The following is a 22,094-nucleotide window of genomic DNA, read 5'->3' as shown; positions in this document are numbered from 1 at the left end:
CTGAGCCACCGGGGAACCCCCCGCGCGGGGGCATCGCGACCTCCTCGCAGCCCCGGGTCGCGCTCACCGGACTTGGGCGGGTAGCGGTACACGGAATTGGACGGGATGTCCACCTCCTCCACGCCCGCGTGCTGCCGGCTGGTCAGGGCCCCCATGGCCGCTGCGCCCGCGCCGCCCTGGGCGCCTCACCGCGGCGGCCGCTCGCCCCGCGTCCGGTGCGGGGGTCGGCTGCGCGCCGCGGCCCGCTCCTGCCTCGGCGCTGCGGCTTCGGCGGCGGGGAGCCCCGGGCGCGCCGCGCACCATCCTCCGCCGGGCCCCGCGGCGGCGCCTGTGCCGAGGGGGGCTGCGGGCTGGGCCGGGGGCGCCGCCGCCGCCTCAGGCCTCGTGATGTCAGCCGCGGCTAGCGCGCGGGGCCCGCGGCGGCCGCGGCCAATGGCGGGGCGGGGCGGGAGCGGGCCGCGCGGTGCCAGCCAATGGGCGGCGGCACTCGGCGGAGCGGCCGCCGGGCGCGCCCTGCCGGCTCCGGGCTCGCGGCCCAGCGCCGGCTGGAGGGGCCGGGGACGCGTCGCCCCCGTGGAGCCAGCTGACCCCGCTCAGGTGACTGCGCGGGAGCCGCCGTCCCGCCGCGCGCGCCAGGTCGAGGCCCAGGAGTTCGCTCACCATTATCCCCAGCATCCGAAGGGCGCACCCGGCTTCCCGGCGGGGAGGATGCCTTCTCCAGCCCCACCCCTCAGCATCCCAAAGCCAATGGTCAGAAACCCTGCAGAGGGGTGCCCCTAGCCCTCCCGCCCCAGCCGAGGAACTTCGTGTGGGTTCCCCCCAACCCCAGCGCCGTAGCCTCAAAGGGACTCCCCGGGGTCAGGGAGATTGATCAGTGCTGGTGACCTGCTCAGAAGACGTCACCGCCGACATCCGCCTCACTTTGTTCCTCAGTCTCTAAGTCGTGTCCGACCCCATGGACTGCAGCACACCCGGATCCTCTGTCCTCCACTATCTCCCAGAGTTTGCTCAGACTCATGTCCATTGAGTTGGTGATGCCATCCAACCATCCCATTCTCTATCGCCCTTTCTTCCTTTTGTCTTCTATCTTTCCCAGGACCAGGGTCTTTTCTGATGAGTCGGCTCTTCGCATCAGGTGGCCAAAGTGTTGGAGCTTCAGCTTTAGCAACAGTCCTTCCAATGAATATTCAGGGTTGATTTCCTTTGGGATTGACTGGTTTGATCTCCTTGCAGTCCAAGGGACTCTCAAGAGTCTTCTCCAACACCACAGTGCAAAAGCATCCATTCTTCTGCGCTCAGCCTTCTTTATGGCCCAACTATCACATCCATACCTGACTACGGGAAAAACCATAGCTTTGTCTAGACAGACCTTTGTCTGCCAAGTGATGTCTCTGCTTTTTAAGACACTGTCTGGGTTAGGCATAGCTTTCCTTCCAAGGAGCAAGCATCTTTTTAATTTCATGGCTGCAGTCACCATCTGCAGCGATTTTGGAGCCCAAGAAAACAAAATCTGACACTACTTCCACTCCTACTTCTAACCCTCTCATTTAGCTCCTTTCAAAGAGCAGAATTCTATACACAATTCTCTGTTTATGGGTCCCTTCTGCAGCTCATGTAGCCCTGAAGTTAGGAGACCCTCAACTCAGAGTAGATCAAGACAGTGAAGCTCAGATCATGCCTTTTGGAAACTTTGGGAGCAAGGAGAGTCAAGGCGGGATGACAGGTGGAGAAGGCTTCTCTGAATGAGAACATACACCCACAGTGGGTCACTGGGACAGACAGAAGACACCACTCTAGAGCTTAATTACAGACGTGTGTTTTAAACCTTTTCTTTATTGTGTGGGTCTGGTGAGAGGGTAGACTGATTAGCAAAAACTTCAACTGCTAGAACACGATGTCAGCAGTGTTTCAACAACATCCAGTGTACTGTTGGGCCCTTGGGTTCCCTTGATTAGATTTGTAAAAGCCATTTCACAAAGTCTCTTTCCTGATTACCTTTTATACTAGTTTTTTTTATCCATTTATTTATTTACTTGGCTGTCTGGAGTCTCAGTTGTGCTGTGCACGGGCTCAGCAGTTGCCTAGAGGGGACTTAAGTTGACTGGTGGGCACGTGGGATCCTAGTTCCCTGATGAGGGATAGAATCCAGCATCCCCCAACACTGGAAGGTGGATTCCCAACCACTGGACTGCCAGGGAGTTTCCTCTTTTGTACTTTTAATTGTCTTCTTCTCAGTTGCAGACCTGGTGACAAAGATACCATCACTCAATTGCCTTGGTTGTCTTCAGGGTCCCCAGGATGGCAGGAACACATACTTGTCTTTTTTTTTTTTTTGACTGATGCTGAGGAGCAGGCAAGTCCCTGGCCCAGGCCAGCAGATGGAAGCTTCTCCCAAGCACCAGGGCTCCGTGGCAGAGTTCAGAGCCCTCCCTCCAACCCTTGACCCTCACCACTAGAAGGCTTTTAGACGTATCTTTGGAAGGGAACCAATGACTACCAGCTACCCTTTTCATCACACACAGGGCCTACCTTGTAATTACTGGGTAAAGATAAAATACAAGTCATGAAGAATCAGTATGGCCTCAAAGCAAAAAGCCTTTAGCACATCACAGAGTAAAATGCCTTATAATCTTATTATCAAAGAAGTCTTTGTCCTTCCTGCCCTTGGCCATTGGTAAAGGGGGCACCATCCCTGAGTGGATTTACCCACATCTGCGGCCAGAATCAGGCAGGATGTAGCTCAGTCAGGCGGCTCTGTTCCTGTTTTTTGCAACGATCTGTTTTTCTCCCATCTCAGCCTCTGATCTTGGGAAGTGGGTTTGTTCCCTCTCTTTTTATATGTAAATATAATTTTATTATTATTTTTTATTTATTTTTGGCTGTGCTGGGTCTTCACTGCTGCATAAGGCTTTTTTCTAGTTGCGGCAAGCAGGGGCTACTCTCTCGTTGCAGTGCATGGGCTCTCAAGGCGCAGTGGCTTTTCTTGCTGTGGAGCACAGGCTTTAGGGCACGTGGTTCATTAGGGCACGTGGGCTCAGTGGTTGCAGCTCCCTGGCTCTAGAGCACAGGCTGAATAACTGGCACATGGGCTTAGATGTTCTGAGGCATGTGGGATCTTCCTGGATCGGGGATGGAAACCATGTCTCCTGCATTGGCAAGCAGATTTTTTTTTTTTTACCACTGAGCCCCCAGGGAAGCCCTGTTCCCTATCTTGGATAACACTCCCCAAGCCTATAACTTTGTTCTTCCTCCAGTCCTTACTGGCTATTACAAAGAAGCCATTAGTGAATCAAGACTCAGTTTAAAAAAAGAAGTGATCGGGACTTCCCTGGTGGTACAGTGAATAAGAATCCGCCTGCCAATGCAGGGGACGTGGGTTTGATCCCTAGTCTGGGCAGATCCCAGAGCAACTAAGTCCACCCCCAAGCCACGACCACTGAGCCTATATGCCACAGCTACTGAAACCTATACGCCTAGAGCCTATGTTCCACAGTAAGAGAAGCCACTGCAATGAGAAGCCCAAGCATCTCAACTAGAGAGTAGCCCCCCCCCCCCCACCGCAATCAGAGAAAGCACGTTCAAAGCAACCAAGACCCAGCAGAACCGAAAAAAAAAAGAGTTAAGACTTAAAAAAAAAAAGAAGAAGAAGAAGTGATAATGGGAAGGGGCTGACTAGGGTCAGGAGGCAGAAGAGAAAGGGATGCCAGTAGTTCAGAGAAAGTTCCAGATCAAAGAGATTTTTCTGTGAATTAGGTTAGAGTCCCACGGTCTACAGTGCAATCACACAGTGTTACCGTTTTGGAAAAAAGAACCTCCCCCGGTGCTCAGGGTGCAGGCGAGATAAGCAAACCCTTGAAAGAGCCGTCACTGCATTCCTCCCGGGTCCTTCCTTGGTGCCTCCGGACTCCCCTTGCCAGAGATGTGGGCCAAGGAGAGGTCCTGAGGGAAAAGATGGCACAGACAAGAGGAAAAATCCAGAAGCGAGAGCCATCAAGAGAGTCATAAAAATACTTTTAACTTGAACAAATGGTCTGGGGAGAGAAGGCGCAGGTCGCAGAGGGAAATTACATGCAAATACCACACATCCTTTGTATAAATAGCCTCAAGGCATTCTAACCATTTCCAAGCCTAGGATGCAGCCCTTGGGAGAACCCTAGGAGAGAAGCCAGCGCTTAAGGGTCTCAGGGGTTCCCTCTAATCATCCAAGGAAGGCAGGGAGGTAACAAGCCCGTGTATTTTAATCAGGTCTTAGCCCTTCTTCTCCACCTTGGGTCTAAGGGAGAAAGGAGAAGCCTGCGGGGAGGAGAACAGAGGGATGAGGAATTTCTAGGTCAGCTAGTCCCCTTGAGCCTTTAATTTTATTCGTTTTGGCTGTCCTGGTTTCAGCCCCGTCGTGCATTTTCCACCTTTTGTGACACATCCACTAATTTCAAAGATTCGCACAGATGCCCGTATCAGGAGGGGGAGAGAGAACTTGCCGGTGAAGAGCTCATAGATGCTGTCCTAATGGTAGCACAGAGTTCCCAAGGCAGCAGAGCCGGGGTGTCGGGGGCGTGCCTCAGGGACCTGAAGGAGCTATGACAGGCTCCTTCTTGCCTGTTTGCCTTACCCTTCTGCCTGGGCTGGGTGACAGGAAAGTTAGAACTCTGGCTATCCTGAGTATCCAAAACATGGGCCCCAGGGACTACCCTGGTGGTCCAGTGGCTACGACTCCATGCTCCCAAAGCAGGGGGCTCGGGGTCCATCGTCAGGGGGCTAAGATCTCACATGTCACAACTAAAGGGTTCTCATGCAACAACTAAAGCAAAGACCCCCGCCCCCCGCCCCCCGCCCCGAACCTGTACCACAGCGAAGATGGAAGATCCTGTGTGCCGAAATGAAGTTCTAGAACAGCCAAATTAAAAAACAAACACACAAGGGCCCCAGTCTCAATGCATAGCCCCTCATCTCTCTCTCTCAGTCCTTGGCCCTTGGCTTCAGTGGATTCAAGCTAAAACCACAAGCAGAGAATTTCACATCCTGCTCCAGATGGGCACGCCAGGCTGATGCGGACACAGGGGCCTGATCCTAAATGTTTTGGGACCCAGCAAACTGTTCCTCCGACAACCAAAAGCTCTCTGTTGAGGAAAATAACCTTGCCCACTAGGAAATCAGCCATCGGCCTTTCATATTTTTGCGTCTTGCCAAGTGTGAATTCCTCATTGTTAATTTCCTGCTCAGCTGCGTGCCTCTAACAAAGGGCAACTGTTTAGACTCCAGTTGGGTTTGTAGCTTCTTAATCTATTTTTCAAGTTAAGATTGAAATGAAAGACAATGTTTACACTTGCCCAGTGTGGCTTGGGTGGGGAGAGTGAGGTGCCTGGGGTGTGACCTTGAAGTTGGCACTCAGTGTCCCACGAGGTACCTCACCCTGCCTCCAGCCCTGCTTCCCCGGGGCCTCTGGAGAAAGGAGAGACCTGGGACATTAATCCCATTTAAGCACTCATTTAAAGAAATCAGGAGAGTTCCTTCTATTTTGCTTTAGTTTAGTCCCAGATTGTTTCTGTCAAACACTAGAGCCCTTAAGCTCATTTCGGTACATTCGCTTCTGCCTTCACTTCCCTGTCCTTCTTTTGGTTTTGAGCTCAGCCCCATCTGGGGCTGCACATGCTACGTGATGAAATCTGTGCTAAAGGAGGTGCCACTAACGTTTCAGCCCACTTTGGATCCGCTGCCCGCTCTGCCTCCTCCGGGGGAAACACTCCAGGCAGGCAAAAAGCCCAGCATCTGTCACCTGCTAGCCAGAGAAACCAGAATGTGGAAGAGGCAGAGCCGACAGCCTCCACACCTCTATGCTCAACTGCGGTTACTTAGAAAATCAAAGGAAGAAGCTGAGAACAAATTCTCTTCCTTCTCCCAGGGTTTCTTGACAACACCGAGTGCTGGCTGGAGCGTCAGGTCTAGAAGAAGGCGGAAGGATATGTAATCCAGGGCCCCTCACCTGACAGGTCGGACATAGCTCTAGCCTGGGGAAGGCAAGGGACTTGCCCAAGGTCAGGCCAGTGGCTGCCTGGCTCAGAACTCAGGGATCCCAGGCTCCGTGCTCCGGGCCTCACTGTGGGAAACCAGAATTGCTGGTTTGGTGTGTTTATTTACAGGGTAGGTTGACTTCTAGTGCCAGGAGAAGAGGACAAAGCAGTGTGAATACATGTTCACCTGTTGGGATGCCAGGCCCCACACACCGTACACCACCCTCCCACGGAAGTTACCCAGGACTGAGCTCGAGCTCAAGCAGGGAGCAGTAGTCTTCCTACACGCTCCCTCTATCCCCCTGAAACTGGAGCTGAGGTCAGATGGGTCATTCATCTCCTCCCAGGCATGGAAACCAAAGGGCAGATGAGAAAAGAGGGTTGAGGATCACCCCTGAGGGCTAGATCAGATTCTAAGCAAATAGGTTAAAAGTATCACATACACATTCAAGGTGCTTCCCTGCTGAAGTCTGTTGCTGTTGTTCAGGTGCTAAGTCATTCTGACTCCTTGCAACCTCATGGACTGCAGCACACCAGGCTTCCCTGTTCTTCACTATCTCCTGGAGTTTGCTCAAACTCATGTCCATTGAATTGGTGATACCATCCAACCATCTCATCCTCTGTTGCCCCCTTCTCCTTTTGCCCTCAATCTTTCCCAGCATCAGGGTCTTTTCCAGTGAGTCAGCTCTTCGCTAAAGTTTGATCACCGACCAGTTCCGTGACTTTGTGTGTGTGTGTGTGTGTGTGTGTATGCTCAGTCACGTCTGACTCTTTGCAGCGCCCTGAATTGTAGCCCACCAGACTCCTCTGTCCATGGAGTTTCCCAGGTAAGAATGCTGGAGTGGGTTGCCATTTCCTTCTCCAGGGGATCTTCTCAACTTCGGATTGAACCCCCATCTCCTTCACTGGCAGGTGGCTTCTTTACCAACGAGCCACCTGGGAAGCCTGACTCCATTTACAAGACACATTTACTCCTGAGCTAATTGCTTATTCATTTAAGTGACACCTACTATCTTCACCAGGGGTTCTTCAAAGATTGTGTGTTGAGCCTGACAGAGTAATAAACAGAGATGCTACTCACCACCGTGGTTCTCAGGGTAAACTGCTGGAAGCCTCAGATTGCTATTATGTTCCACGAAGTGTATGTTTGTTATATTGCTTCGTTGTGTACTGTTACCTTTCCTAGTCCAAGATGCAATCTGTGTATGAAAAGAGATCTAGCGATTTCATTAGCTTCCCCTCTGGTTTTCCTGCCTCTCAATCCTCTCTCTTCTCATCCATTCTAAAAAGCACTCCCAGCTTAACTTGACTGATATCAGCCATCATCATCATATACTCTTGCCCACGTACCTCCAGTGGCTCCCTGTTACCTTACACAAGATGGATATTTTATCCCTGAGCCCTTTTCTCCCTCTGCATCTCAGTAATCCCTGCTTGTACCCTGAAAACAGGGCCCTCAAAGGCCCTCTAGATTGGCCGTCTATGGACTGGGCTGTGTATCTGTCGGCCACTACTGTTAATTTCTCACTGGTGTGTCATCGGCTAAGTACAGAGAAAGCCCATTGGGTTGGGGGCCTGCTCTCTAGAGCAGATTATTTGGGATTTTGCCAGCCAATTGCTAAACTGCCAGTAGCTTGAAATTGGCCATGATGGAACTATTTAAACCACAGAAACCACCAAAAGCTGCAAACCAGGGCTTGCCCCACACCCCAGAGCCAGTTTGCCAGCACACCCCCAGTCTTAGATTTCTTTGAATCCCTCAGAAGGACTGGGCGCATTGTTTCCCATATGTGCATTCCTGCTCAGTCGTGTCTGACTCTGCAACCCCACGGACTGTAGCCCACCAGGCTCCTCTATCCATGGAATTTTCTAGGCAAGAATACTGGAGTGAGTTGCCATATTCCTACTCAAAGGTATCTTCCAGACTCAAGGATTGAATCTGAATCTCTTGCTTCTCCTGCATTAGCAGGCAGATTCTATACTACTGAGCCACCTGGGAAGCCTGTTTCCTGTATGTGAGTCATTCAATAAATGACTTGCTAAATACTTACAAAGAATAATCGATTTTGAACAATGACGCCATCCAAGCAGTTTTGAATGCGTTATCTCATTTAATCTTCAAAACAACCCTGAAGCGATACGTATGGTTATTGTTCCCATTTCCCAGATGAAGAACCTGAAACTCACTCAACCAGGTGAGGGAGCAGGAACCTGCCTGAGGTTCACCCGAGCCTAAAGCCCCAGGTCTTACCCACAGATTACCAGTCCTACCAGCTTCCATGAGGAAAACCTGTCCCTCGGCCAGGCCTGCTGGTCACCCAGCCAGCAGAGTAGTTCTTTCTGTAGGGCCACCAGTGGAAAGGGCAACACAGAGGGATGGCTCTCCACCTCACCTTCACTTTGCCTCTCCACGTTTTTTAAAAAATATTTATTGATTGATTTGGCTGTGCCAGGTCATAATTGTGGCACGTGGGATCTTTAGTCACAGCATGTCGGATCTAGCTTCCTGACCAGGGGCTGAACCGGTGCCCCCTGCATTGGGAGCATGGAGTCTTAGCCACTGGACCACCAGGGAAGTCCCTGTAAGTTTAACCTACCTTCCTCATCCCACTTCCTTCTACCTCTTCTCCTTATCTGAATTAGGACCGTTTTCAACAAGCCCTTTGATACCCCTCCTAGGTCTTTCTTGGCCTTGAACTTCTCTCCTATAGACACTTTGGTGACGCCTGTGCTCTTTAAGAACCTTCAGGTCTGGACAGAAATCCTGACTCCTTGCACAATCCTGTTTGATGACTGGGCTCTGTGCACAGCCTGGTCAGTAGCACGGCTCTGGTCTGGCAGCTCCCCAAGGACAGGTCATAGGATTTCCTCTGGCTGCTCTCAAGGCTTGATGGACATGGGTATTGCTGGTGACAAAGGCGCGTTCTGGTAGTTTCCCAGTTGTTGTGTACAACCCAGAGTTCTCATTCTCGGTAGAAACTTCCTTCCTCTTTATGTGGAAAGCTGCCCTGTGTTTATTAACAGTACCCTGCTTGGTCCAGAGAGTGATCTATGTGGCGTGAGCTCTTGGGGTCAGGAAATAGCACATGTCCATCATCTGCCCCAAGGTGCCCTGTGTTCCCAAAGGAGGAGGGTACCTGTTACCACAAAACTTGAGAAAAAAAACAAAAAACAAAAGAAAACCAACCAGGGACTTTAAACAAACACTTCCCCTCCAGGACTTGCTTTCCCTTTTTTTTCTCCTTCCTCAACATACCCTGGCTTCCTGTGTTTCTGAAAATTTCTGCAACCTCAAGTAGCATCTCCTTATAAACTCCAGACCGCTCCAATATTTCTCTCCATTTTGCTGAGCCCTGGTCCATTTATATTCCCTCTATGACTCTGGGATTTACAGAAAAGCAAGGGAAAATAAATCCATCCTCACTGCCTGACAGCCTGGTACCTGTGGAAGGGCCTCACAGAGGTCGTTTAGACACTGTTGATGTTCACCAGTCCCTCCTTCTCTACTTCTGGGTGTGTGGTGGATGGACTTGGCTGCTCCCTGGAAGTTAGGAGTAGCCATGTGACTTTTCTGGACAATGAACCTTGAGCAGAGGTGTACTACTTCTGCGCTAAAGCACTTACTTGCCACCCTCCAGCCCTCTCATTGCCAAGTTCTGGCTGGCGCACAGGGTCAGACAGGAAACGTTGTAGGCTTTGTTGTTCATTCGGCAACCACTATAGTTCAAAAGTACTCATAGATGAATCATAAGCAAATAAGTGTAGCTGTGTTCCAATAAAACTTTATTTACAAAAACAGGAGGCAGCCTGAGGGCTGTAGTTTACAAGACAGTGGAAGCTCCCATAGGCTGGATCGTTATATCACTGCCCAGAGGTCAGTTTTTCTTGAAAGTCACCAAACCACAGCAAACTTCGCATGGGTGACAAGTAAGGATTGTAGTTACCCCAGCATAGCTTAGCTTAACCTAATTTGAAGAGTCTTGGCAGCAACTTGAGGAAGGATGTACCATTTTTCATGGATAAAGGAAGTGATACTTTAGCCCCCTTCTCCCCCGCTGCCCAGCACAGATCCACTCCAACCCTTGCCTCTCCAAACTTAACATTCCCCCCTCCACTTCCCAGCAGAAGCTGGAGCTTCCCAACAGAAGCTCCAATGGGTCTTGCTATGAACTTGCTTTCAAGGTAACTCTTCAAGTCCCTTTCTGGACTTCCCTGGTGGTCCAGTGGTTAAGAATCCACTGCTGGTGCAGGGGACATGGGGTTCGATCCCTGGTCTGGGAAGATTTCATATGCCAAGGGGCAACTGGGCCTGTGGGCTGCAACTACTGAAACCCTCATGCCTAGAGCCCTGCAACTACAGAGTAGCCCCCCTATTCACCACAACTAGAGAAGGCCCTTGCACAGCAACAAAGACCAAGCACAGCCAAAAACCCACAAAACCAAAATTCTCTTCTTTCTCCTTTCTATCTACCCAAATCCTTCCCAACTTAGATTTCCCTCCTCCAAGGAACTCTCTTGGACTATCTCCTATGATTGCTAGTTTGGATCAGTGTCTCTGTCTGAGGTCACGAAAAAGAGCCAGGGATTTGTATTGCTCGGGGGCTCCGTTAGGCTCACCCAACAGAGTTAGGGGAGAGAGGGACTGGGCCCGGGCAAAGGTGAGTCATTTGTGCCCTGGAATCAATCTCTGAGACTCATAATCACCTTTGTCTGGAAATACATACACATAAAATTAAATGACAAAAAATAACCAAACAAGGGAATGCATAATGCAAGTTTGAGGATTATGTGTCTGGGGAGGAAAGGAATATGCATTTGAGGAGAGGCATGGCTTTCAGAGGTAGTAGTCTTGAGTTCTGTGCTGGGTGCGTGGGTGATTGTTCATTCTGCTTCAAACTGTGCATAGGTTACACACAAACCTAATGCAGGATATAGTTCTCAAAAAAAAAAAAAAAAAAAGGTGTGCCAGGTTGGAAGCCTGTCTCAAACCTTAAAGTCAGTGGCAGTCATAACAACCGGCCTCCTCCTGTGTTTTAGAAGCATGGGTGGGGCTAGAAAGGCCCAGTGCCAGGCTCATCGATTTCTGTCCCATAGAAAGAGGCTGGTGCCTGAGTCCAAGAGGACAGCTGAGGACCCCAGAGAAGGAAGACCTTCCTAAGAAGGCTGTCTCCTGCCCTCTGGCCAAGGCCCCCCTCTGATGTTGTCCCTTCGAAAGGGTTGCCAGAGACCTACCTACCATAAGACACACCTGGCAACGGGAGGCGGGGCCGGCTTGTCACGGGGCTGGCAGGTGCAGGACTCAGAGTACAGACCACCAGTGGTGCTTCTGGGAAATGCCATTAACTCTGCTGGGAGTGGTATGAACTTTGTCCCTTGTGGACATGTAACATCTAGTGAAAACTTAATCTGGTATAAACCAGTATGAACTCATCCCTGAGGTCTGGCTTTGACCTTCCCACTACTTCCAACAATACAGACCAGTTTTAGTATCACTGAAGGTGGATTCCAGCGGGTGGACAGAGCTAGAAAGGAGCCGGCGATATTGAAGAGCATAAGCTCTGGGAGCAAACACGTGGACCTGGGTTCAGACCTCAACTGCACCCTGAGCGAACTGGTGACTTGGCCAATTATTACCTCTCTGACCCCGCTTTTCTTCTTTGTTAATTGGGGATAAGCACAGGCCTCACCCCACTGGGTTGTTGTATTAAAAAAGGTAATCCAAATAAAGAATAGCACAGAGCTGGGTTCAGGGAACATTCTCGACAGACGTAAATCTCAATGATCACAGAGGGGGACTGGGATTTGCCTGGAGTAGACGTGTTACTGCACCAAGCCCCCATCTCCACTAAGGAAAGTTAGTCGCTCAGTTGTGTCCAACTCTTTGCAACTCCATGGACTCCTCTGTCCATGGAATTCTCCAGGCAAGAATACTGGAGTGAGTGGGTTGCCATTTCCTTCTCCAGGAGATCTTCCCGACCCAGGGATGAAACTTGGGTCTCCTGCATTGTAGACAGATTTTTTGCCATCTGAGCCATTACGGAAGCCCTTTCTTTACGGAAAAAGACTAGAAAAACAAGGGGCCAAGTTTACCTTAACCATCGTATAGTAGAAATAGCCTTGCAATGCAGGGAACTCGGGTTCGATCCCTGGTCAGAGAAATAAGACCCCACATGCCACAGGGCTACTGAGCCCCTGTGTCGCAACTGCTGAGCGCTCTAGAGCCCATGGGCTGCAGCTAGAGAGAAGCCCGAACACTGCAACTGAGACCCACCGCAACAGAAAAAAAAAGTTAAAAAAAAATAGGTTGTGTCAAACAAGCAAGAGTTGGCGATTGCTTTAGAAGTCCATAAAAGGAGAGGCAGGCCTAACCTCCAGCCTAATCCAGCTGCCCCTCGAACTCTGTCTGCATTCGACCCCCTTCCCTGACACTACATCCCCTCCCATGATTCTTTACTCTCAACATCTTTCTGCTTCTCCCGGCCACCTTGTCCTATTGTCTCGGTATCTTGAAGCAACAGTAGGGAAACAAGAAATAAGAATTTGAGGAGGGATGGAAGGAAGGAAAGAAGGAAAGATCTAATCCTAGTGTTCCCATAAGTCAAGCAGTGACTTTGAATAAGTTCCTCACCCTCTCTGAGCCTCAAAGCCTATTGGAAGTTTCAAACCATAGAAGATGTTCAGGGGGTACAAAATTTCAGCAAGGGGACTGCATATGGTGGGTCTTACATACCAAGAGTCCTCAAGTTCCCCCTCTCGGTTGTTGTTTTGTTTTTTAACTTTTTGGCTGTTCTACACAGCATGTGGGATCTCAGTTCTCTGACCAGGGGTCAAACCCACGCCCCACTGCATTGCAAGTGTAGAGTTTTAACCACTGGACCGCCAAGGAAGTCCTTCTCTCAGTTCTGTTGGATCTGTTTGGGTCAGAGAATAAGAAGTTGAGAGGAAGAAGAAAGAAATAGGAATGGAATGTACATCAGAGATGGCCTGGGAATGTCAGTTCTCCACCCCTCCCCCATGATTGCCCAAGAGAGCAGATGCCTCCTTTTCCTCATCTGCGGCTCATTTCTTTCCAAGCAACCCCTGTGCAAGTCCCAGTGCCCTTGATGGCTCTTTGTGAGCCCCACTGAGGTGACAGTACAGCATTAAGGAAGGTAGTGTGGTGTAATGGTTAACCACAAGGTTCTGGAACTACATCGGCTGATGCTTCACTCCAGCATTTACTACTGTGACCTTAGGTAAGCTCCTCCCCTCCTCTGTGCCTTAATTGCTTCGCTTGTGAAATGGAATTCTGGATTGTCGTGGATTGAAATGAGTTAACAGACAGTAAACTCTTTGAAAGACTTCCTTGGTGGCTCAGCGGTAAAGAATCTGCCTGCCAGGCAGGAGACTTGGGTTTGATCCCTGGGTCAGGAAGATCTCCTGGAAAAGGAAATGGCAACTCGCTCCACTATTCTAGCCTGGGAAATCCCATGGATCGAGGAATATGGTGGGCTAGTCCACTGGGTTGCAAAGAGTCGCACACCACTGAGCGACTAAACAACAATAAAGTCTTCAAGAGATGCCTGGCTCACCAGAAATGCTTGGTTAATTGCAACTGTTGGTGACGATCCAGCGATTTATTGTTGCCTGTCTCTCCACCAATTCAGGACTTGCATTCCCAACATCCTTGTTATCTGGACCCCCGTCCCACCTCCCCTGCCCCCGAGGAAATACTAGCTAAGACTGTTTCTCCTAGTTGTTGTATCTTGGCTCTTTCTGTAGCCTAGACCATTGATGTAACAAGGATTTTGTTCCTTCCGAGACTACTACTGTACTTTATTCGCTATTAATGGGCATGCTTTTATTGCTCTGTTTTGCCTGCTGCGCTCTGTCCTCTCGGATGAAAATAATAATACCTTCGGTTAATAACACCTTGCACTTGGGGAGCTGCTTTCGTCCCAACAGCTCAAAGCCCTCTACAAACATGACCTCATTCATTTTCCCTGTGCTCCCAGGAGGGGGGCACTCCTGTTTCCCAGCCTGAGAAGGGGAAGCCCTACTCCTGTTCATTGCCAAACAGATTCTCAGAAGCCAAAGTATTGATTAAGCATCTCCACTACTCACAGCTACAAATCAGAGGCAGAATTCTGTTGCTTTCTCTGCCCAAGTTGACTTTATGTCCACAGCAGATAACCAGAACGGCTCGGGGGCCTGGTCTTCCATGCCTCTGCTGTGCGTCTACAGCTGTGCCCTGCAAATGGTAAACATTAAAGAAAGCTTCAGAACAGACCACATTGATACCCAAGAAAAAATAGCTTTGGCAATTTTGGTGTTTTCAGGACCTGTGTCTTCCTGGAAATGGCAACCCACTCCAGTATTCTAGCCTGGAAAATCCCATGGACAGAAGAACCTAGAGGGCTACAGTCCATGGGGTCACAAAGAGTCAGACACAACTTAGGTACTAAACAGAACAAAACAAAAGGGCTCCTGGACTTTCCCTGGTGGTCCAGTGGTTAAGACTCTGCGTTTCTACTGCAAGGGGCACAGGTTTGATCCCTGGTCGGGGAACTAAGGTCCCACATGCTGCAAGGCGTAGTCAAAACAAACAGACAGACATAAGGGTTCCTGCAGCCTGCAATGCCTCTGCCCAGTTCGGTCTTACTACTCATGGCCCTGGCATGCTGGACACCTGTATGTACTTGCGAAAACTGGAGCCGCACAGTCACAGTACTTCCTTGTTCTGAGGCTGCTTGTGGCCCAGGCTCCCTGGCAAATCGCAACTGCTGGCTGCTCACTTTTGTTTTCACCTTGCAATTACTGGAAGGGAAGGGCTGCAAGCTGTACTTGACTCTTCAGCCACACTCCAGGTCTCAGCCCATGCAAACTTGGAGGGAGCGAAGTACAATTACGGCAACAGAAATGGGTCTGGGCAGGCAAAAAGCTGACTCCTGCTCCTTCAAAACAAACAAACAAACAAAGGGACTAACTAAATGGGACAAACTCATTATAGTGCCTGAAGCTGGTTTTCATCAGTACATAAACATTGGGTGTAACTTTTTCCTTATTTATATTCTTTTTTTTTTTTTAATATGGTTAGGTTTTCTTAGATGGAGAGTTAAATCCACTTCAGGCAAAGTCAAAATAGAATCATGGCTTCCTTTCCTTTAGCCTCCTGTTCTGAAGACTCATAATTAATTATAATGTTCTCTTTGATTGGTATTTTAGATCCAGAACTTACAAAGTTTTTCAGAAACAGAAATTCTCACAGTGAATTCCTAGCAATGTTTATTTACCGTTCTAAATTCTCTGGCCTGTCTTCAGTCTGCTTAAACTCCTAGTTCTTCTCCCATCCTGACAATTCCCAAGCACAAAACTTGAAGGTTAAATCTAATTCAGAAGATGGAAGCTCAGTGTATATAAATAAACTTTGTTTTTAAATATCTAGAGTTGAGAGCCAGTACCTGTATAGAAACAAAGTTTCAGTTAGGTCAATCAATTTATGGAAAAACATTTTTTTTTTTTAGTTTTCAATATTGGTGTCTGAGAAAGTCTCATTTTCTCCTTTCGATTATATTTAATGTACATTAACATTAGTTTACATCTTCAGAAAGCCAAGTTTTTGGCCTAAAAACGTAGGGAAAGACTGTTGGGCTTTTGGGGTGGGTTGGACTGGAAGGAGGCATGAAGAGATTACATTACACTTCAATAAAAAGCAAAAAAAAAAAAAAGTAGAGCGGCTTGAAAGTTTAAAAAAAATAAACAATTTTGAGTTGAGCAGCTTAAAAGACTCTGTTTCCTATTTTGATCACTGTGTTTCTCGAGATGACCACATCTTTCAGAGGAAGTGAGTCAAAGCCACTGTCTTGCTTTTCCAGCTGAGCATGTTCAGTTTCAATGAAGTAATGAATGAACTTGGCCGCACCACCCCCCCAAGACTACAACAGCAAATAGAGGCGCCTCAGCCAATCAGCTGGCACTCAAGGTTTTCAAGTTGAGTTCAAACAGACTCACGGGAGACCAATCAGATGGCGCGGCTCCGCCCCAAACGCCGGGTCGGGGCCAATCAGGAGCCCAAACGAGCCAAAACACAGCGTCTGGCCAATGCCCGGGAGCCCCACGGCGCCGACGTCCGCCAATGGGCGCGGCCAGGCAAAAAGAGAAACAGTGCGGGCCCGCAGGCCGCAGGATTCGAATCGAACGTCCGCACGGGAACCGGGCCCCGGCCGAGCGGAGCGGGCCAATCAGCGGCGGCGGCTCTCGGCCCCCGAACGTTGGGACACGCGGCCCCGCCCCGCGCTGTTGTTTGTGGTGTCGGCCGGCAGCGCGAGTCGGACAACAACACTCGCCAGGCGGGCGGCGCGGCGGCCGAGGGTCCGGAGGCCGCGGGCGGCGGCGGCGAGCTCGAGCGGAGGGCAGCCGGCCTCCCGCGGCCGCCGAGCCCGGGAGTGCGCGCCGGCCGGAGCCATGTCGGTGAACATGGATGAGCTGCGGCACCAGGTCATGATCAACCAGTTCGTGCTGGCCGCGGGCTGCGCGGCCGACCAGGCGAAGCAGCTGCTGCAGGCGGCCCACTGGCAGTTTGAGGTGCGTGCGGGCCGAGAGCCAGCGCTCCCGGGCGGTCCCGCTCGCTGGCCGCCGGCCCTGGGGTCGGGGTGCAGGCCGGGGCGACCGGCCGCACGCCGCGGAGGGAGAGGGGGCAGGGAAGCTCTATGTATATCGCCCGGTCCGGCGATCGGCGCCCGCGTGGGGCGCGGGGCCCTGCCGCCTGGCACCCTCGCGGGGTCTGGGGGACGCCCCCTCCGAGCGACGCGTGCCTGCCGGCTGAAGGGTCGGACCCGGAGGCCGGGAGCGCAGCGCCACGGACACCGCGGAGGGTCCCGGCCGGTGGGGTCGGTGGGGTCGGTGGGGCCCTTGGGCTTCCTACCTTCGACCCCCGTTAACCGCCACCCTGCCGCTGTGTTTGTCCGCAGACCGCCCTGAGCACGTTTTTCCAAGAAACCAACATTCCCAACGGTCACCACCACCACCAGATGGTAAGTGTGGCCGGGCACGGCGGGCGGGAGGGCCGGTCTCGCCGCGGCTGCGGCGCACCCGGGGCGGCCGGGGGCGCAGCGCACCGGGGCGGCCGAGCGCGCGGGCCGGGGGCCGCTGTCAGGCGCCGGCAGTGACAGCCATGTTGCCGGGGAGCGCCGCGCCGCGTTGTAAACAAAGAGCCAAAATGTCTTCCAGGAAAGAGCGGCTCCCGGGGCCGGCCGGCTCGCCCAACTTTGCGGTCAGGCCTCCGGGGCCACTATGGCTCGACCTGAGGCCTTGTGCCCCGTCGATCTTCCTAGGTCAGGGGCCAGGAGGGTGGCTGGAGGAGTAGCCAGGAGGCAGGTGTGGGGAGGGGGCTCAGGATAACTGGATATCGGGGGAGGGGGAGGGGGAAACGGAGAGCGGGAGCGAAGGCCGGCCCCCCCCCCCCCCAGGGGACTGGGACCCGGGGGTGTCTGTTTATGGAGCGCCACTTCTTGCTGTTGAGTGGCAGCAAACCCCCGCCCAGCCCCACCACCGCTTCCAAACAACCCAGCTCTACGGGGAACAGGAAAGGGACAAATCCACTCCGGCCTGGGAGCTGGGCTCTTCCTAGGTAGTTATGTCCACTCTTTCCTGTTCGTGGGAAAAGACCTAACCCCGAGCCGCCTGGAAGACTTACAGGTTTTTGACTAGATAAGCCAAGAATGCGTTTAATCTCTGTAGGTGAAGACATACAAAGCACAGGAAACAGAAGTGGTTCAGGCCTGAATTTGCTTTCTTCTCTTTTCCAAGCTGGCGCCAGGCCTGGGCCTTTTGCCCTGCTGGCCATAAGGCGTCCTGCTCTCCACTGGGCTCAGGACATCCCTTCCCTTTAGAGGTTTGAATGCCTCCTCTTCCCCCTCTAGTCACCAGTGTGCCCTGCTGGGGGAGGAGGGCCCCCCGATAGGGATCGTAAAACACACTCCAGATCTGTTGCGGCTTCTGAAGTGTATTTTTTGCCATTTCTCACGCTCAGTGTCCTTGCCCACAGCTCCCTTCTCAGAGTGGCCACTTTGCCTGGAGAAGCTGCCGTGGGTTCCTCTGCTGTGTCTTGTTATTGATGCCATGTATTCATGTAGTTACAAAGGACAAGTGGTGGTGGGGGTTCTGTTTTGACCCCTTTAACCAGCTTTTCTCTTGGAATGGCCCGTTGTGTATAAATCAAAAAACAAAACTGCATTGGAGTATGATGAGGATTATGCCGGCTGCAGGACTGTGGCGGTTGAGGCCAGGCTCTTGGTAAAACAAGAGGGGTCCATCTCCAGGGGGGCCTCCACCCGCACCTGACTGAGAGGAGGCTGCCGCGTGAGCCTGGGAATGTCCTGGCTCCGTGTCCTCTCAAAGGGGCCCTTGAGGTTTGTTCCATCAACTGGTCATTTCAAAAGGCCCAGGCTTCCGGCTCAGCGGCTCTGTGCTGCCTTCAGCAGAGAGGCTCGCCTGCGAGAGCCAGGACTGGTGATCCTTGCAGGTTCTGTGGCTCTTTCCCGCAGGGTTTGTAATCCTTTTGAAGCTTCCCTCGAGGGCTGTTGCCGGTTCTGTAACAGAGGGTATGATTGTTGTCTCCCATGAGTGTAGCATGTATTGAGTACCTAACCAGAACCTGAGCGAACACCATCCCTGCCCTCTTGGAGCTGGTCATTTTTTTGAGAGATAATAAATCAAAGGAAAATGTTACATAAAAATACCAAAAGTGCCCCAGGCCATGAGTAACTGATAAATAGCTGTCCCGTAGATTACTGGACATCAACAGTTGGAGGCATCTTCCCAGATAAGAGGGGGATGGGCTCCCGGGTTAGATTTGGAAGGACCAGGAAGAGGAGAAAAACACTGGCCAGGAAACAGTGGGCTGTTCAGAGCGGGCAGTGGATGCTGGGTGTGCTTGAGAGCTGGGACGCGCTCTCCGTAGCTGTTAGAAGCAGAGCTGGACTTTCACAGGACTTGGTCCAAACCCCTGGTTTCATAGAAGCAGAGAGAAGCTCCAGAGAGGTTAAGGAAGTTGCTTGAGCTCACACAGGCAGGCGGGCACGGGCCTGCTCCGGATCGCTGGCTGGTGAACTGGGGAAGTCGGTCACGATGTTGTGACGCAATCGGCTCCTGCCCCCACCCCCCATTCATTGTTTCCTGCTGCCGAGAAGTCAGCCCTGGAAGGGGGGTGGTGGTGGGGGAATAGTGAAGGGAGGAGGGAAGTGGTCTGGGTGGGGCCAGGCCTGCTGCCTTGGGTCCTGTGGCCTCCCGGGAGAGGACACGGGTTGGAGCCCCAGCTGCTGATGGTGGGGGGGCGGGGTCAGCCCAGTTAATCAGAGAGGGTTGCCCTCCCCCCAACCGCCGTGGGCCTGTCCCCATTTGGGGGCTGGAGTTTTTAACTGCAGAGCTGTGTAAGCTCCGACTGCAAGGTGAAGAGTCCTCAAATCTTGCTCCCTGAGCCCTGTGCCTGGGGGAGGGGCCGGTGTTGCTAAAATTAGGAGAAATTCAAAGAAGGGCTCCCATGGCTTCCTGGGAAAGGGAGAAGCGGCCGTGGGGGTCACAACAGGCTCTGTGCAGGCCGTGTTCTCTGCTGCCTCCTCCCTGGGCCCCTGCGAGGTGCTCCTGGATGGCACCTCTATGCTCCCCACATGGCAGGGGCCGGGGGGGGGCGGGGGTGGTCTGCCATCCCTGGTGTTTGCAAGGAGGCTGCCAGTTACGGCACACCAGCCTGGCCCCTGCCCTTCCTGGCTGGAGTCCCTGCTCAGGGTTGTGGCAGAAGACAGCAGAGGTTGGCATGTTTGCAGCTACCCCCGGGAAGAGGGCTGAGAGGGGCTGAGTGGACTCCCCCAGACACTGGCAGCCAGTCGCTGGGGACACCGGAAACCGACATCCCTGGTTTTTGTCCTCAGGGGAGCCTGGGCATGAAGTTACGCTAGATTGACTAATTGCAGAGGAGTAGGGGCTGGGTGGAGGTTAAGAGCTTGGGCCTGCAGACCTGGGAGTCCCCCAGGTTCCGGCTGCTCAGCTTGCATCCTGCAGTGGTGTGCTTTAAGTATTTGGCTATATCAGGTCTTAGTTGAGGCAGGCGGGTTTAGTTTCCCCGTGGCTTGTGTAATCTTAGTTCCCTGACTAGGGATTGAACCTGCGTCCCCCGTATTGGAAGGTGGATTCTTAACCACTGGGCCACTAGGGAGGTCCCTGCTGTGCTGTGTTTTGGGTCAACTGATTTGAGCTCTGGGGCTCGGTTTCCTCATCTCTAACACAGAGAGAATAATCAGAAAGACCTGGCACCCCCGTGAGGAGTGAGGTGACGAGGCAGAGGCCCTGACGCCCGCCAACCAGCACTGCCGCCCGGCAGGCACAGCTCCCCCTGGGCTGGCCCTTGAGGGAAACCCCGGATCTGGCTGTCTTCCCTTGACTGGCCACCCCGGGACATCTGAGGGCAGGTTATTGAAGAGCCAGCTGGGTTTTCACCCAGGCTGAAGCGCTAAGCAGTGGTGCCCTGGGCTTCCTCCCTTGTCTCAGCTTTAATCTGACACCCTAGCTCCTGGCTGGAATTAACCATTTGCTTCTGACACTGGGGATGTCATTCCCAAGCATCAAGAAACACTCTGGGGACTTCTCTGGTGGTCCAGTAGTTAAGACTCTGTGCTCCCAATGCAGGGGGCTTAGGTTATATCCCTGGTCAGGGAACTAGATCCCACCTGCTTGCAACTAAGACCCAGCACAGCCAAACAAGTATTTTTTCAAAAAAGAAACACTTTGGTTTTGACAAAAATTGTAGGAATCCATCCCCATGGTTTTGGTTTTTAGTGGCTCCGTGCAAGGGGTTTTTGTGCTGCTGAAACCTCTTTTGGACTGAACAATGGGAAATAAAAGGGTCAGGCCTGGGTGAGCCCCACGGGAAGGCAAGCTCTGTAGGACCTCGGATTGTGGCTTGGGGATCTGGGAGGAGGGCCCACGTGGGCAGCCCTCGAGACCCCTGTGTTCTCTCCCAGCAGATGTGTACCCCCAGCAACACACCTGCCACACCGCCCAACTTCCCTGACGCGCTGGCCATGTTCTCAAAGCTTCGCGCCTCCGAGGGCCTGCAGAGCAGCAACAGCCCCATGACCGCCGTGGCCTGCTCACCCCCTGCAAACTTCAGCCCCTTCTGGGCCTCGTCCCCGCCCAGCCACCAGGCCGCCTGGATCCCGCCCTCCTCCCCCACGGCCCACAGCTTCCACCACCTCCACCACCCACAGCCCACGTGGCCCCCCGGAGCACAGCAGGCGAGCACGCAGCAGAAAGCCATGGCGGCGATGGACGGCCAGAGATGAGACTGGATGCCGCCGGGCGCTGGGCTGGAGCTGGGGGGCAGTCCAAGGGCGGGCGGGGGGGGAAGCTGGGCGCGCGGGGGTTTCCTGAAGATCGCACTGGAAGATTTTATATAAGAGAATTTTTGTGGGTGGGGGGACAGTAAACTTCCTGAGCCACTTGGATCCTTCAGGAGTTTCTCTTCAGGCAAGTTTTTTTTTTTTCCCCCTCTTTTTAATATATAACTATAATATATATATGAATATATAAAAATAACTAATGTATGTGAGAACGGGGCTGGCCGACGGGGTGTTGGGTCAGTGGGGAAAGGCCAGAGAAGCCACCCAGTGGGCCAGCACCCCTTCCTCCAACCCCAGTCCCAGGGCAGGTGCTTGGGAGCCGGGTGGTGTGATTCTGCAGTCAAGTGGTGCCTGCTCGCCGCCTCCTTTCAAAGGTCACACCTGGAATTGGGCGAAGGACCACGGCCTTCCCACTCCCCGTGACAGCTGTGGGAGGCATTCCCGGCAGTGCTGGGTGGCTGAAGGTGTGGGGGCCGCTGCCCACCCCCGGTCAGCGGTGCTCTGGCCGGCGTCGCCTCAGCGGCTAGCTGTGCAGGGCTCGTGTAGGACTTGTGAGCCAGCCCCCAACCCGAGGGCCGCCCAGCCTCTCCCACTGTGTGCTCGGCCGTGGACAGCAGAGTGGAGGGCTTGCCTTTGGATGGAGTTCCCAAATCAAATCATCTCACCAGGGTGAAATTTTAATTTAAAACTTAAAAGAGACTTTTCTAACTTC

At 52.5% G+C, this 22,094-nt stretch overlaps 2 protein-coding genes across 6 annotated transcripts in view; one reads left to right on the top strand and one right to left on the bottom strand.

The window, feature by feature from the left end:
• Nucleotides 1-207, bottom strand: part of RNF157 (ring finger protein 157) — a 74,833-nt gene extending 74,626 nt beyond the window's left edge. For 2 of the 4 annotated variants that reach the window (XM_027518648.1, XM_027518647.1), the window contains exon 1: nt 68-207. In XM_027518648.1, the coding sequence (XP_027374449.1) occupies nt 68-155 (88 nt within the window). In that variant the 5' untranslated portion in view covers nt 156-207. The remainder of the gene's footprint in view (nt 1-67) is intronic. The other 2 variants (XM_027518646.1, XM_027518649.1) reach the window with 2 other exon arrangements.
• Nucleotides 208-16,136: 15,929 nt separating this feature from the next.
• On the top strand, nt 16,137-22,094 carry UBALD2 (UBA like domain containing 2). Of its 2 annotated transcripts, none has more exons than XM_027518634.1 (3): nt 16,137-16,571; nt 16,958-17,020; nt 21,008-22,094. In XM_027518634.1, the coding sequence occupies exons 1-3, from the start codon at nt 16,452-16,454 to the stop codon at nt 21,323-21,325; spliced, it is 501 nt and encodes a 166-aa protein (XP_027374435.1). In that variant the 5' UTR covers nt 16,137-16,451; the 3' UTR covers nt 21,326-22,094. The 2 variants fall into 2 exon arrangements, with proteins under 2 accessions (XP_027374435.1, XP_027374434.1); XM_027518633.1 differs by having other exon boundaries at nt 21,005-22,094.

Source organism: Bos indicus x Bos taurus, chromosome 19 (genome assembly GCF_003369695.1).
Source record: "Bos indicus x Bos taurus breed Angus x Brahman F1 hybrid chromosome 19, Bos_hybrid_MaternalHap_v2.0, whole genome shotgun sequence".
Classification (NCBI taxonomy): domain Eukaryota; kingdom Metazoa; phylum Chordata; class Mammalia; order Artiodactyla; family Bovidae; genus Bos; species Bos indicus x Bos taurus.
The sequence above is the reverse complement of the archived record's forward strand: the minus strand, read 5'-3'. Positions and strand labels throughout refer to the sequence as shown.